The sequence below is a fragment of the Phyllopteryx taeniolatus genome, chromosome 15, assembly GCF_024500385.1.
Source record: "Phyllopteryx taeniolatus isolate TA_2022b chromosome 15, UOR_Ptae_1.2, whole genome shotgun sequence".
NCBI lineage: Eukaryota > Metazoa > Chordata > Actinopteri > Syngnathiformes > Syngnathidae > Phyllopteryx > Phyllopteryx taeniolatus.
The window spans coordinates 20,433,869-20,450,871 of NC_084516.1; the positions used below are offsets into that span (position 1 = coordinate 20,433,869).

At 43.0% G+C, this 17,003-nt stretch overlaps 1 protein-coding gene and 1 long non-coding RNA gene across 2 annotated transcripts in view; both read left to right on the top strand.

Annotated features, from left to right (window-relative positions):
- The window catches only part of niban2a (niban apoptosis regulator 2a), a 56,667-nt gene that overhangs the window by 12,003 nt on the left and 27,661 nt on the right, over nt 1–17,003 (top strand). The window contains exons 2-5 of the mRNA XM_061747762.1: nt 196–326; nt 5,953–6,081; nt 6,166–6,271; nt 6,776–6,943. Of these exons, the coding sequence (XP_061603746.1) occupies nt 196–326; nt 5,953–6,081; nt 6,166–6,271; nt 6,776–6,943 (534 nt within the window). The remainder of the gene's footprint in view (nt 1–195; nt 327–5,952; nt 6,082–6,165; nt 6,272–6,775; nt 6,944–17,003) is intronic.
- Nucleotides 6,954–16,027, top strand: LOC133465223 (uncharacterized). The gene is made up of 2 exons (XR_009784577.1): nt 6,954–11,514; nt 11,929–16,027. It is a non-coding gene; the product is annotated as an uncharacterized LOC133465223 (long non-coding RNA).

Below are 17,003 nucleotides of genomic sequence, written 5' to 3' on the forward strand. Positions count from 1 at the left end.
ATGTACGTTTGGTGCCCCACCAATTCTTTCATATAAGAATATTAAGAGCTGATTAAAAGAAACCTAAAATGGAAAAATCTGAATAGATTGTTGGACATGAACAAAAGACTCGGACTGACTGCTGATCCTTTGTCAAGCTTTTCGATTTCTCAATGTACTGTATCTCTCTATCTATCTCTCTCTCTCCTCCTGCAGCGAAGACCGGAGAGGTGATGAGACAATTCAGTGACGTTTATAAGCAGCAGTATGCCGTCGCTCTCTTCAACAGCGTCCGCTACGAGATAGAAGGAGGAGCTGGGCCGCAATCGCAGTTGCTACACAGAAAGGCAAGTTCAGAAAGCAGTTTTCTGCCACCCAAACCAAATGAATGTCCGTCCGTCCGTCCGTCCATCCATCCATCCATCCATCCATCCATCTTCTACCGCTTATCAGAGGTCGGGTCGCGGGGGCAGTAGCTTTAGCAGGGACGCCCAGACTTCCCTTTCCCCAGCCACTTCATCCAGCTCTTCCAGGGGGATTCCGAGGCGTTCCCAGGCCAGCATGTCCTGGGTCGTCCCCGGGGTCTCCTCCCGGTGGGACGTGCCCGGAACACCTCGCCGGGGAGGCATCCGAATCAGATGCCCCAGCCACCTCATCTGGCTCCTCTCGATGCGGAGGAGCAGCGGCTCTACTCTGAGATCCTCCCGGATGACCGAGCTTCTCGCCCTATCTCTAAGGGAGAGATGCGGCGGAAACTCATTTCGGCCGCTCGTATCCGGGATCTCGTTCTTTGGGTCACGACCCGCAGCTCGTGACCATAGGTGAGGGTAGGAACGGAGATCCACCGGTAAATCGAGAGCTTCGCCTTTCGGCTGAGCTCCTTCTTTACAACAACGGATCGATACAAAGTCCGCATCACCGCAGACGCTGCAAATGAATGTCGTTAAAAAATGTGTCGTTAACATTGCAACACATTTGTAGTCATAAACACAAAGAAACAAACCCTCTAGCGTCAGGCTGATTAAAGGCTATGCAGTTACACAGCATTCCCTCAGGATTGTAGTGTTGTTCTAACACTTTCATTAAGTCCTTATTATCTTGTAGGTATGTGCTATATTCTGTATAATGCCTTTCAACATACATCAATTGTTGTATACACAACTTGAAATGCACTTGCACAATGTAATGATTTTGTTTGTTAACATTTTTTTTTTAACTTGTCCTGTTCAGCTGCATGGCGTTGCAGAATGGTGGATCTGTATGCCTTTGCGCTGTGCAAAAGGCATACATTTGAAATGCTCCCTCTGCTTATTTAAAAAAAAAAAAAAAAAAGATATATTTTATTCTTCTGATGTTTATTGCAAATGCAGGCAGACAGAAAAGGGTTTTAGGGGACAGACAGAGTGGACAAGGGGATTAGGAGTGAAAATCACAGCAGAACAATTGTGAGACCGTCGCGATATTTGAACACAGTAACATTACAAGAGTTATTTGTAGGTTGTGTGTGTGGGGGGGGGACATGCAATAACTAACCAAGAGAGGAAAGAAAAGGGCAGGACAGGATGTGGGGAAATGAGCAAGCCCATGCTAGTGTCGCGTGGTGGGCTGGGTTTCTTTTTTAGTGTCTAAACACCAGTAAGAAACTGTGAGTCGATATGTTGGTATAACCTATGTTGTTAGCAGTGATTCCAGCACAAGTAATTCAAGTCTATAGTGTTTCTATCGAACTTCTTAGTGAATGAACAGCATATGCCGCATGCATGTCAGTCAGCTGGGGTACGGAGTTGCTGAGCCGGCACATCAAGGAAGGCTGAGACCCGGGGAAGTATAGGATAGGCGTACTGTACTGGAGGCTCAGCTCCTCTCTCAGCTTCTCAGTACAGCAGTAATAGGAGTCATTCTTTGCACAGTATAAATAATATGTGCCTGTGAGTATTTGTATCTGGCCTGTTTACCATTTGTGGTCAGATAATCATTGCTTAAAGGATAACAATACCGCTACATAAATGCTCATTTTTAGCATTGTACTGTATGTGAGCATTCAGGTACAGGAGGCTATGTGGTTGCTTTAGATGCACAACATGTAATTAATTATCTTTGTTTTAGGTTTAGTTTGACAGCAGCTTTTAGCGGAGAGTGGCAATAAACAGCTTGAAGCCTCTTTTTTTTTTTTAAACAATATTTACGAATGATATCTGCCAAAATGCCTCTTATTGTGAAGTGAGTGGAGTCACCTGCCACCATAGAGCGCTCATATCTCAAGCTCGAGTTAAAGCTTGCGAGTCAAAGGAAAACAATTTGCAGATCGACGGCTGGTGTCTTGGAAAAACTTCAGTCGGGTTCCTTGCGTCTCATGGCACCACTGTAGTATGTACTGTAATACAGTGGAAACTCAAAAGGTTTTCTCGCATGAAAAAAGGGAAATTGAATGAATCCGGTCCCAACTGTCACTGTCATAAAACCAAGGCATTGTTTGAAGTTATAACATCCTGAACTGTCGAGTGTGAAAAATGGGTTTACCTCGGTGTGATAATTAGATTCCAATGAAGTTGGGATGTTGTGTTAAACTTAAATCAAAACAGAATACAATGATTTGCAAATCATGTTCAACCTATATTTCATTGAAGACAAGATATTTAATGTTCGAACTGATCAACTTGATTGTTTTTAGCAAATAATCCTTCACTTAGAATTTGATGGCTGCAACACGTTCCCAAAAAGCTGGCACAGGTGGCAAAAAAGTTGAGGAATGCTCATCAAACACCCGTTTGGAACATCCCACAGGTGAACAGGCTATACTTGTTCACCTCTCTGTGAACAAGTGCGTGAGAACATAGTCGAACAGTTTAAGGACAACGTACGTTCCTCAACGTACAATAGCAAGGAATTGAGGGATTTCATCATCTACGCTCCATAATATCATCCAAAGGTTCAGAGAAATCACTGCATGGAAGCGGCAAGGCCGAAAACCAACATTGAACGCCCGTGACCTTCGATCCCTCAGGCGGCACCGCATCAAAAAGCGACATCCATGTGTAAAGGATATCACCAGATGGGCTCAGGAACACTTCAGAAAACCAATGGCAGTCAATAGAGTTGGGCGCCACATCCGTAAGTGCAACTTGAAAGTCTACAATGCAAAGCAAAAGCCATTTCTCAACGACACCCAGAAACGCCGCCGGCTTCTCTGGGCCCGACCGACTGATGCAAAGTGGAAAAGTGTTTTGTGGTCCGACGAGTCCACATTTCAAATTGTTTTGGGAAATTGTGGACGTCGTGTCCTCCGGGCCAAAGAGGAAAAGAACCGTCCGGACTTATTTATATTTAACACAACGTCACAACTGAATTGGAATTGGGGTTGTATTTAAGCTTCAGATCATCAAACCAATGTTGATATCTCACAACGACATCAGTTCCTAAATGATTTCATTTAAGAAGGCAAAAAGTAATGACCCCCTGAACCTAGTAACTGGCTGGGCCACCCTTAGCAGCAGTAACTGAAATGCAGCTTTTGCAATAACTGGCAAGGACTCTTTTTCATCTCTGTGGAAGAATTTCGGCGGATTTTTCATCGCAGAATTGTTTGAACTCAGTCATATCAGATAGTGTTCGAGCATGAACTGCCCTTTTAAGGTAATACCACAGTCTGGACTTGGCCACTCCGCCGAAACCTTCATATTTCTTTTTCTTTCTTTCTTTCTTTCTTTCTTTCTCTGAAGCCATTCAGTGCTGCTCGTGGTTTGGGTCGCTGTATGGCTGCATAACCCGAGCACACTTGAGCTGGAGGGCACAAACTGAGAGGCGGACGTTCAACTCAAGATTTTTGGTAGACAGCAGAAGTCATTTGTTGTCCAGATCCTGAAGCAGAAAAGCAGCCTTCACCACGTTTGACAGTAGGCACGATGTTACACTTTCCAAAAAGTTCCAGTTTTGTGCAGTCCGCACATTTCTCCGAAAGTATCCAAGAATTGTCTTTTCAAATTTGAGACATGCCTTTGAGGCATTGGTTTTGCCTTGCAATTCTTCCATTGATGCAATTTTTGCCCGGTGGATTTCTTATGGCTGAGTCATGAGTATTGATCTTGAAGTAGTAACAGTGGCACTTATTCCCTAGTTCTGGGCTTAAAAACATGTGCAGAAAGAATTGTACCCAACAAAAGACAGGCTGCCCACATTTGGGTCAAAAGCCTACTTGAGTTGTGACATAGCAGGTCTGATTTCCCCATACTAGTTAACATACTCCGTTGGCTCACAAGCAAGTCTGAGACATATTCGTTTTCGCCTATATTCAAAGTCTGTTTGTTTGTTTGTTTTTATTTTAGACTGAGTGAGGTGAAATAAAGGTGTGTAGGCTTGTTTGTTGGAATCAATCGTATTGCCTCTTTGTGCAGACCAGCTGCCTCAGGTAAGTGAGGCATTTCCGCCTCAATGAAAAAGTTTTGTGATCTGTTTCTTGGGTTGATTACGTCACTCACCTTAAAAAAAAAAAAAAAACATTTTGGAAGATGACATCACACAGGTGTTAGCATTTCTGAAGTTTTTGTATGATCGGTGGCGTCATGTCACCCAGGACTTTTATGGGCACCGCTGACTGTCAACACTGCGAACATTTGCCGACACGGCGCCGTGTACGTCCTCCTCTTTGATCAGGCTTGAAGACTTGCAAAGAGGTTAATACACGATGATGTTAGACAGGCATTCGATTTTGTGACATACTGTTCAAGGCTTTTTGTACGGTTTGGAGAGTTTGATATGCCAGGCTGGACTTTGATGTGCACAGATGGTCATTGCGCCGTATTGTAACCTTTTAATCAGGGTGGGGGTGTGTCGATGTTCGGCGATGGAAAAAGTGCATTCGAAAGGCAGTTAGTTGTTCACCATTTGTTTCAAAAGGGATTGATAGTATTCAAAATGACTGCCAGATTCATTTGCTTGAGCAAAAAAATACATGACATCAACTCAACTTGTTAATGAAATATGGACCATTGAGTCCCCTTTAACTGAGGCCAGTGAGGCCTGCAGTTCTTTTACCAATTACTTTTTCAGATAGTGCGAGATGGGTTTTGATTGATTGATTTTTGCCCACTTATGAAATTCCAACCATCCATCCATTTTCTTCTGTTTGTGCGAGGTTGGGCAGTAGCTTTAATAGGGAAGCCCAGACGTCCCTCTCCCCATCCGCTTCAACCCGCTCTTCACCTCACCAGGGAGGCGTCCGGGAGGCACCCTGATGGTCAGATGCCCCAGCCACCTCATCTGGCTCCTCTCAATGCAGCTCTACTCTGAGCCCCTCCCGGATGACCGAGCTTCTCACCCGATCTCTCAGGGAGAGCCCGGACACCCTGCGGAGGAAACTCATTTCGGCCGCTCGTATCCGAGATCTCGTTCTTTGGGTCACGACCCGCAGCTGGTGAACATAGATAGGTGAGCGTAGGAACGTAGATGGACCGGTAAATCGAGAGCTTCGCCTTTCGGCTGAGCTCCTTCTTCACCGTAACGGAGCGATACAAAGTCCGCATCACTGCAGACGCTGCACCGATCCGCCTCTCGATCTCCCGTTCTGTTCTTCCCTCACTCGTGAACAAGACCCCGAGCTACTCGAACTCCTCCACTTGGGGCGGGCTCTCATCCCCGACCCGGAGAGGGCACGCCACAACCAATGTACTATACATGTCATAGAAATGACTATTTTACAGTCAATCAGAGCAACCTAATGAAAATAAGTAGAGTCATAGCTGCCACGTTTTGTTGCATCGAATTTTGCTTTGCTGTATTCTTGCCACTCGTTCTCACTTTTTTCTCCTTTCTTAGCAACCAGGTACAGGTTGATTTGATAAAGGGAGCAATCTCAATTTGACTGAATCCCCAAGACTATGGAGTAAACGCTTTTGGACAAAATACATTTTGAAGGTGGTGCTTGGTTTTTTTTGTTTTTAAATATAATTTTTGGGTTTTTTTTCTTTTCTCTTTCAGGACCCTTTGGCTGGCCGTTTAATCTTTTCTGGGAATTTGTTCCAGTACCTAGAGGAAAATCGCAAGTGGAGGAATCGCTTTGTGTCAGTGCCCAACAACTACAGCATCAACCTGTATGAGAGCAAAACGGTGCGTTCACTTGACTCGCGACGTCACCTAATTTCACGTTGGTCGTTACAATACTTTATTGTTTTATCTTTTTGGTTTTGACAGGCACATGAGCGGAGTCTGCATCCCAAAGTAACCATCAACTGTGCCGGCTACAAGGCCCTGACCTCCATCGACGATTACATTGAACTGATTAACGCTAGCCTTCCAGGTAGTAGACTGACACCACGTATCCTGCAGTCCATCGCTCTCCTTCTTGAGATGAATCGTGCTCGTATAGCGCTATATAGTATAGTCTAGTCTCGTCTAGGTATTGTACATACAAACAGCCATTTGCAAACTTGAATGAGATCCAACAAAAGAGCTGTATCAAAAAAAAATCCTAGAATTAATGTGAGACTTTAAATTCATAAAGCGTTTATTATCATGGTTGTAGTTTGCGTGACGTGAGCACTGTATTCTGTCACTGAGAGTTGGAAAAGTCCTACATAAGAAATGCAAAAGTGCATATTAAATGAAAACCTGATTTAACAATAGCAATACAAATGGATATTTTTTGATAAAGCTTTTGTTTGATCCCATAGATCATGAAGTACATTTTTGCATTGATTCTTTTCTATGATGAAGACTTGTGTGAATGATAAATGGTTACCCAAAGAGTCAAAGCATGAAATCTGCCATTGACTCAATCATTGTGTCACATACCTTGTGTTAGATGTCAAAGCCAAATTGGGCAGCGGTCCTTTCATCAAGTGTGCAACTCCGTTCCCCCTCATCCTGTGGCACCCATATGGCCGTCATCATTACTTTTGTGTGATGACCGAGAAGGAGCAGCAGAAGTGGCATGCTGTCTTGCAAGACTGCATCCGGCACTGTAACAATGGTAAGAAAACACAGAAAGCTCCATTCAACTTTACCGTATGCACATGAAATTGTAGCACTCTTGTATTCATTGGATTTACATTATTGAACGCATTCACTGCCATTGGCAGCTAGAGACGTCAAATATCAATTTGAACTGCGAGTGCTGGAAGTGAATTTGATCTATAGAATGCTGAGCACAAAGTTCACTGGTGCGAAGGCTGTGAGAATTGCCTGAATCGTGGCATATTTGGATTGTTTTCTCACATTATGTTGCTCATTCCTGAACATGAAGTGAATAACTTGGGTAACAGAGATATTAACAGTTCTTTAGAGTAGTCCCACTTTCAGATCTCCCAAGCAATTCTTTGAATGAAACCACAACTAATGTGATCATGTTTTCAAAAGAATGAGAAAATCTACTGTAATTATAAGTAACTGTTCGATGAATTAACATTCACGTTAGCTTGTCTCCTCGTTCTCAGGAAAGAATCAACTAGGATCTCAGATGACTCGTATAATGGGGCATTTAAGTGCCTTTCCAGTTATTTGTGGACAGTGGGTTTGATCTGTGTGAGCAATATGAACATGCTTGCATGGGTGCAGCTCGTGCTAATAACATAATGACAACACAGCCTTGAAGACGGAATTGATCTCCAAGCCCTCGGGCGTTCTTCCCTTGAATGACGATATGCGTGAAACATTCCTTACATGTACAGTATGACGTTGTGCATTTTGTGGGGTTGAGTGATTGACATGATCTCATCAATCGGCAAGGGGATTCGTTCTGTTAATTGTCAAAGCTGTTTTTCCCCTCATTTGTTTGTGTTCGTGACAGCAGGAGAAATTGTCTTCCTAACAAGTTTGACTGTCTGCCCCTTGACAGGCAAATGAGGAAGTTTTCTTGTTGCCCTAGGGGATTGTCCACATGATCATTGTGTACAAATCACCTGTGCAACATCATTGGCTACAAGCTCGTGGGGTTCTGGGTCGGGTCACTATGGAAACTGTGCACAACTTACAACTCGAAGAACTTGAAGAACACTCATTTAAACTCCCCAAAAACTCATTGTGAAGCCTGTGCTATCGAGATATTTGACCGCTGAATACTATGCACTCATGCACAACTGAGGTGAGGGGCACAGTAGAAAGAATGTCTTTGGTCTGCCGCCATCATCATGCGCTGGAGGCATGCTTGTGTGAACAAATGCTGTCACACTTTAAGTGAATCATGAGAGATTTGAGCACGGGGCTACACAGAAATGTAAGCATGCTGTTACTTGAGAATAATAGGACTCCAAATACAAGTGAAAAGAAGTCCTCCCAACAATTGCTTGAGTAAGAAAAGAACTGGTTTAACCGGTAACTTCTGAATTATTTATTTAATCGGCCCATGAACAGCAAATAAAAGAAAAAGAACTAAATCAAATATGAATGTGCAAATTCAGATATTGCTGAGCAATGTCACTTCATCAAAAGCATCAGACAAATCTTTATTAAACAACAAACGATAAATAAAATCTTTAGGAAATAACAACTTACAGCAAATTCAGCTCCAAGAAATCGTCCTGTACTATTTTGTTTAACGAACTAAAAGGCTCCGTGGAACAAACCTACAGGGCAATCGAAAAAGTCAACACATCCCCTGATTACATGTCAGGATGTAAAAAATGAAACATTAGACCAAGAGAAATCATTTTAAAACCTTTTCCAGCATTTAATGTGACCTAAAAACTGTACAACTCAATTGAATTTTCTTTGTAATCTCTTCTATCATGTAAAATAAGCTGGTTGCACAAGAGTGCAAAAGTAACTCATCACATTCCAACTCATGTTAGATGGGAGTCCACACACACCTGCCACCATTCCAAGGGTCAAAAAACCAACACCACATGCGAATAGGGCCTTACAGAAACATTATTTACTGCAACTTACTGTAAGGCGTTTTCTCAAGTTAGAAGTGGGCAGAATTGTCCACGTTTGGGCAGCCACAAACAACAAAGCTGTTGTTTTCGGCGATACCTCCATTTAGTTTTTCAATATGTGTCACTTTGGCAGGTCCGTGAAGAGTTTGTGCGGCCATGTGAGTTGCTCATGCCGTTTATTGGTGAACTGGAGAAACACATCGCCCAATGAAGAAGCCTTGCCGACAAAACAAAAACAAATAGATCGCGCAAGCAGTCTAAGGATCTGAAACTGGCCAATGTTCACAATATTTCTGTGTTGTGTGTTGGTCACAAAGTTAAGAAAGAGGCTGATGTTGCTCCCACTTTGTCCTCTAACAAAGTTAGGTGACATCTCAGCTTCACCATGTTCGAAGCGGCCTTTGTGCCGTTGTGTTTGGATTGCACAAAGTGGTTTACAATCAGTTAGTGGCACTTGGCTAAAAAGAATCTCAAGCTGGCTGTCGCACTGTTGTCGTAAAGGAAAGGTCAATGGAGGGGTCTAGACTCAGAGCCATAACTTCTGTGGAAATGTCTAGTGGTGGGAAAAAAGAAGTGACAAGAGAGTACAATGGGGTACTGAGTTTTTTTAAATAACAAAATGTCATGAATCAGCAGCTGGACATCGGCAGTGATGAGATTTGGCTCAACTTAAGTTAAAAATACTTCATGCCATGTAATATACAGAGCGTTTCATTAGTTCCAATACAATGTAGTAGTTTAAAGTCTATAACTTTTGAGGGATGCCTGCTGTACCACTCCAGTGCTAACAGTCAAACTCCTGGATTGGTACTAGTATGATACTGCAATAGTTGCTTCCTTACCTGATTCTTCACCCCTCCTCAAAATGTCATGGGAATCTGTAGTAGTGTTTGCGTAATCCAGTCCACAAATTTGGTAATGCTTAAAACGTGTCACATGTAGGTAGGACTGGGTATGTTAAATCACATGAACTACATACGTTCTCCTCCGAAAGTATTTTAACAATCCTGGTATGACATCAAAATATTAATATGACGTAAGAGATCAACATTTAAGCTTTTATTTCCAGGTATTTACATCTGCATCTGATACACAGTTTAGAAGAAGGCACCTTTTGTTCCAACACACCCATTTTTGTATGTCAGCAAAAGTATTGGAACATGTGACTGACTGTGTTTTGTAACCCAGGTATGTCCTATGACAGTGATGAGTAAAACAACACATCATGAATATTTCAACTCCTTTTCAGATTTGAGTTTTACTTGTGCAGACTAAGTTAACAGTTGCAACCAACATACCGTATTTTCACGACCATAAGGCGCATTTAAGTCTCAAATTTTCTCCGAAATGGATGAGTTCCAAAATCTGTGCATGCACGCTAGCGTAAGTTTGAAGCTAGCGTATGTTTTACCATGCCTGCGCCCAATAATGCGGTGCGCCTTATGTATGTGTTAAATACAGAAATAGACCCCGCAACTGAGACTGCGCCTTTTAATACGGTGCGCCTTATGGTCGCGAAAATATGGTAAACGGAGATTTGTCACGATGGGGGGAAAACAAGCAATTACACAAACATCAGTCATAGCAAGTTCAACCATGTTGTGTCCTGAAGAAAGAAACCACTAGTAACAGACGTTGAACAGGTACCACAATTTCTCGTGTATAATGCGCCCCCATGTATAATACGCACCCCCAAAGTTTGACCTCAAAATTCAGGAAAACCCTTCTACCCATGTACAATGGATTTTTACAATGCATGATTTTGCTTCTTCCCTGAATTAAGCACTTTATTTGAACACAATACTTTTTTTTTAACTTGATCTTATTTTGAAATTCACAGCCCTACTTTTATTTCATAAATTAGAAAACACACAGTTGTGCTCATATGTTTGATTACCCAGGCAGAATTTGTAAGATGGGTACAATTCTTGAAAGAAAACATGAAGGACCAGGCGAAACACTTTTTATTTTAATGGGATTCAAATTAAACAGTCAAGCATTTCAGAAAAGCATTATCATTTACAGAAAACATAACCATGAAGAAATGAATGATGGTTTTTGTTCAGTCATATTAAAAAAAAAATATATATATATATATATTTCACAAATTCTGCCAGGGTATGTAAACTTATAGGCACAACTGTACATATATGCAGTCCTATGTACCCCGTGTCATATAGGAATGAAAGTGGAGGCCACACCATTTTTTTTCTCCGAGTTACTCACGGGAGCAGCGATGCAGTCTTTGGCGCATGGAGGCTGAGGCGGCGCAGCATAGGGAAGCAAGCCGGCATCCAGGTGAAATCCGCAAGAGAGGATACAGATTGGCGTTTCAGTCGATCCACCTCGCAAATCTACGCTCCCTACCCAACAAAATGGATGAGCTTCATCTTCTGATAAAGACCAGTAAAGACTTCGGACGTTCCGCCGCCATGTGCTTTACGGAGACTTGGCTTTGTGAGGCTGTACCCGATGGCGCCGTCATGCTTCCCAGCTTCCATCTTCACCGGGCAGACCGCGACATGGAATCATCGGGGAAAACAAAAGGCGGCGGGATATGCTTCTATATCAAGGAAAAATGGTGCACGGACGTCACGGAGCTCAGCACGCACTGCAGCCCGCATTTAGAGTCGCTGGTTTTTGAACTGGAAGCCATTCTACTCTCCTCGTGAGTTCGCATCATTCATTCTCGCCGGTGTCTACATTCCGCCTCAAGCTAACATGAATGCCGCACTGCTAATTCGCCGAACAAGTAAACAAAATTGAAAAAAAAACACCCGGACTCACCCCTCATTATTCTCGGGGACTTTAACAAAGCTAAACTCGACCACGAACTCCTAAATACAAGCAGCACATCGACTGTCCTACCAGGGAAAATAACATTTTAGACCACTGCTATACTACGCTAAATAACCCATACCGTGCCAAACCTCGTGCAGCACTGGGCTCGTCTGAGCACTGCTTAATTCACTTAATACCGACATACAGGCAAGAACTTAAATGCGCGAAGCCTACAGTGAAAAAGTGGACCAATGAAACAAAGATAGAACTTCAAAGCTGACTTGAATACCTTCTACTGCAGATTTGAAAAGGACACTTTCAGACGCCGCACCCACCCAGCCGCACCACCGACCACAATCACACCTCTGACTGCTGCGTTAACCATCCATGAACAGGATGTGAGACGCATCTTCAAACAACAAAAGATTAACAAAGTGGCAGGCCCAGACTATGTGTCCCCATCCTGCCTCAAAGAAGCTGTTGGAATGTCTGCTAGTTCTAGTTTGCATGGATCGGTAGCGCCTACCTGAGGGAAGGAGCTGGAGGAGCTGGTGACCGGGATGCGGCGGGTCAGAGAGAATTTTAAGTCTTAGATAATGGACATACTGTAAATATTTTCATTAGATGCTTTGAAAAGGAGGCGGCACGGTGGGCGACTGGTTAGAGCGTCAGCCTCACAGTTCTGTGGACCTGGGTTCAATCCCCGGCCCCGCCTGTGTGGAGTTTGCATGTTCTGCGTGGGTTTTCTCCGGGCACGCCGGTTTCCTCCCACATCCCAAAAGCATGCATTAATTGGAGACTCTAAATTGCCCGTAGGTGTGACTGTGAGTGGAAATGGTTGTTTGTTTGTATGGCAACCAGTTGAGGATGTACCCCGCCTTCTGCCCGATGACAGCTGGGCTAGGCTCCAGCACGCCCGCGACCCCAGTGAGGAGAAGCGGCTCAAAAACGGATGGACGGACGGACTTTGAAAAGGAGTACAGCACACAGGATAATAACAGCATGGCAGCAAAACCAACTCTTTGAATTAAGCTGCTTCTCCACAATGAGGAAATGAAGAGGAAATTCTTTTGCAATTCATGGAACCATGAATTCTGCTCTTTCCCAGAAATCCTGAAGGAGACTATTCAGCCATCAATTCGTGACTTCAGACTGAAGTGCTCTTGGGTTCTGCAGCAGGACAAAGATCCAAAACTCACCAGCAAGTCGGCTTGTCCCGATCCGATCTTTGAGATTGGATATCGGTCCGATGTCAGCAAAAACATTTGTCGGATCGGACTGGACCTAAAATGTCTGATTTTACCACTCTTATACAAGCAGTCCATTCAATGCTCCAGCAGCGCAGGGACGGCATGCAGATCCCAGGTTATCACAACAACAGGTTGCTAAGGTGCTAACATATTAGCAAGGAGTCAGAGTGAATGTTGTTTGCTTAAAGTCGTTTATTGACACTCCATTTCAAGTTCACTGTAAAACTAGACACACATAACAAAACAATTACACCTATTGAATGTTCAAATACATCACAGACTTTGCCCTTCGTTTTGGTTCCCAAAAATTGCTAGCTCAAAGCTAACAGACAATGAATGAAAAACACCATTGACGAGCTAACGAAAATTAGCATCAACTTCACGGCACTTATATCTCTCAAAATAATGAATATTGGTAAATAAATGCTGTACAAACACATACAAAAAGGCAATCTAACAATACTCTGGCATATATTCCAAATCTGTGAAAAACTAGTTCTATTACCAATATTCGATCGTGACTTCGACGTTCTTTGTTGCTGCATGTATCTCATTGGATGCACCACATTGCCCCTCAGAGGTCAAGACGTGCACAGCAGGAACAGCCAATAAAACTATACCCCAGATGCATTGCCGCATATGTGTAGAAACCAAATACTGACAGTAAAAGAATAACTGAATTTATTTTGAATGATTTTCCCCGTTAAAAGTATCATTTTAATTTCTTATTTCTTATTATTGGTTTGTGTTTAATCTATTCAAATGTAGAATATGCTTGCGTTTAAGTTGAGCAGTGCTTATGTTGCAATTGAATAAATTTTTGTTATTATTACTTTTACTGAAGATATTTTTCCGGATTTTCTAATATCCATCCATTTTCCATACCGCTTATCTCCACTAGGGTAGCGGGTGTGTTGGCGCCTATCCCAGCTGACTGGGCAAGAGGTGGGGTACACCCTGAACTGGACATATAAACAAACAAACAACCATTCGCACTCATATTCACACCTACGCGCAATTTAGAGTCTTCAATTAACCGAGCATGCATGTTTTTGGAATGTGGGAGGAAACCGGAGTACCCAGAGAAAACCCACGGAGGCACGGGGAGAACATGAACCCGGGTCCTCAGACCTGTGAGGCAAATGTGTTATCTGCCTGATTTTCTACTATAGTTATTTGTATTCAAATCTATTACATTCCTTTGTTTAAAGTTCTTTTATGTAACCCGTTGTTTCATAAAAAAAAAAACAATAGGTCAGTTTTTCTCATACCTACTGTTGATATCGTTCTCTGTTTGAGTCATATCACTTGATCAAGCCAATTCTAGCATTCCATACTACAAAATAAGTAAGGTATGTGTGATTATTGCCGATAGTGGATCAGACCGATATCAGCCAAAGCTCAAGGCTGCAATATTGGTATCGCATCAGAAGTGCAAAAGTTGGATTGGGACATCCCTATCAGCAAGTCAACTTGTGAATGCGGTTTTGGAGTGGCCTAGTCAAAGTCCAGACTTGAACCCCATTGAAATTCAGTTATATGACCCTAAAAAGGGCATTCATGCTCGAAAACCCTCCATTGTTGCTAAACTAAAATCATTTTGCAAGCAACAGTGGGCCCAAATCTCTTCACAGAGATATAAAAGACTCATTGCCAGTTCTAGAAAACGCTTGATTTCAGGGAGGCCCAACCAGTTATTAGGTTTAGGGGGCTCCCATTCTCATTTCGAGTTCCTCACATTCTGAGTCCATACATATCTATATCATTGTATTTGTGCTTTGATGCAGTTTTAGAGCATCTTGTTTAGTTTTTAGCAAGCATTTAGCTGCACATTACAACCCCCCCATGTTTTCTTTTTTTGACGACTGGGCTTCGTCTAAAATCAGTGTGTTGAAAATAGATGCACAAACATGTAATACCCTTTTTTCATGCTGTCATACTTAGCCAAACAACCTTAAGCTGTGTGTTGAGGAAACTTCGGAAACTTGATTTCCTGCATGCGTTGTTGACGGCACGTTACACAGTTTGACTGACTGAAGTTTGGTGGTACAACGCAACCATTCACCATGCTGCCATCGTTGAAAGAATGTATTGTTGAAATGTATGGACTACATTATTTTAGCTGTCAATTGAATATTTGATTATAAGAAGAGCATTTTTAAAAACACAACCCACACATGGACATATTTAGAGTGAGACAAACTTGAATGCCAATATTTGTTAGCTTAAAAGCTAACAAGGAAAGAGCTGTTGCAAAGAGTTAACAATAGTTCTGTTTGGTTTGTATGGACAGCAACCACCTTGTTCATCTACGGTGTTTTCACATTTATAGTTCACATTTTCCTGTGCAGCAAACTCACAGCTTTGTGTCAAAAATGGGGCATAGCTGGCATTCATTGATAAACAATTATCTAGGCATTCTACCAGATTACACAAATACACAAATAGCCAGGTGCACTTTCAAATCAGGACTCAAGTAAATGTTCTTTATTTTTACAAAAAGAATTGCTGCTGAAGAGTTGTTCAGGGTAAAAGAGAGGTGGCATAATGAACTAAGGTTTCTATTCTTTATCTTTTGTCATCAATTACTAGAATACAGGAAGTCCTCGGTTTACGAACGAGTTCCGTTCCTACGCTGGCGACGTAACACGATTTTCCGCGTGAGTCGGATTTCACGTTAAAGTGGAAATTGACGGCGAAATACTTCTGTTCTGGGTATTGTCCCACGTGATCGTGACAGCGAGCTCAGCGTGCGTGGGCGTGTGTGTCGATGCGTGAGTGAGACGGGACTGCGCAGGCGTCGTCCGGCGAGACTGCGAAGGAGGAAGGAGTGCGCGCCGGTGCGAGTGTGTACTGTAGCAAGTGTAGTGACGGCGACCGGGGAAGAGTAGCGATTAGCGGAGGACCCGTTGACGTTGAATAAAGCCATTCAAGCAGCGAGCAACAAACACCGAGAGAGAAGAAGAATGGCAAGCTACTACCACGTACTGGGGTACGTGCTAAGATCAGAAAATGTGCCTTTTTGTTATTGCTTGCTATGAATAATACCTTTATTTGGGTCAAGAAAATCAAAGCGGTCTTCATTTTCCATGAGCTGCCTTAATCAGGGCTATCCGATTGTTGTCTACATAAACAGCCGTTGAACCTTTACTTGCGCGTGTGTGTGTGTATTTTATTCATTTCTTTTTTGCTAAATCTTTTGTTTCTCAATACTGTATATGCATATACAGTTTTGCTCATAAATTTACATATCGTATTTTCACGACCATAAGGTGCACTTAAGTTTACATTTTCCCCAAAACGGACGGTGCGCCTTATAATGCGGTGCGCCTTGTGTGCACCGAGTCCCAACATTTTTTTTGATTTATTTTTAGTTTCTTTTTTTTACATTTTTAAAAATGTTTTATTATTATTATTATTATTATTTTTTTTTTTAGCATTTCCTGCCGACACGCTGCTTAAACAGAGGAAATGCGGACGTGGCTGCAGACAGGGGAAGGGTACACGAAGTAGGACGCTAAAGCCACGCCCCCAGTAGGTATATAGCGCCGGGGTGTTTTTATTTATTTATTGATTTATTTTTATACCGCTTGACTGACTGGGAGCATTTCCGGGGTGCGCATTGTGCTAAGGACCCCCGAAAATGTCACCTACGAAGAGACACGCTTACGAAGCACAGTTTGAACTGCAGGCTGTCAGTTACGCGGAGGAACATGGGAATCGAACAGCCGCGAGAGAATTCAAGATGAACGAATCCGTGGTTCGCAAGTGGAGGAAGCAGGAAAAACGAGCTTCGCCAAGTCAAGAAGACGAAGCTGAGTTTCCGCGGAAACAAGGCGAGGTGGCCCGAGTCGGAAGACCAACTCGAGCAATGGATTCATGAGCAAAGAACAGCCGGGAGAAGCGTCTCTACAGTCACCGTTCGACTGATCGCAAATAACTCGGGGCTTGCCGTCATTCCGGGAGGCTTGACGAACCGCTGGACATCCGTGTATACAGGGCGTTCAAAGTGAACTTGGCGAGCGGCGTGGGAGCCCTGGATGACAGATGGCGAACGCAGCTTAACTAAAACGAGGAGGCAGCGCCGGGCGAGTTACGCCACAATTTGTGAATGGATTGTGGATGC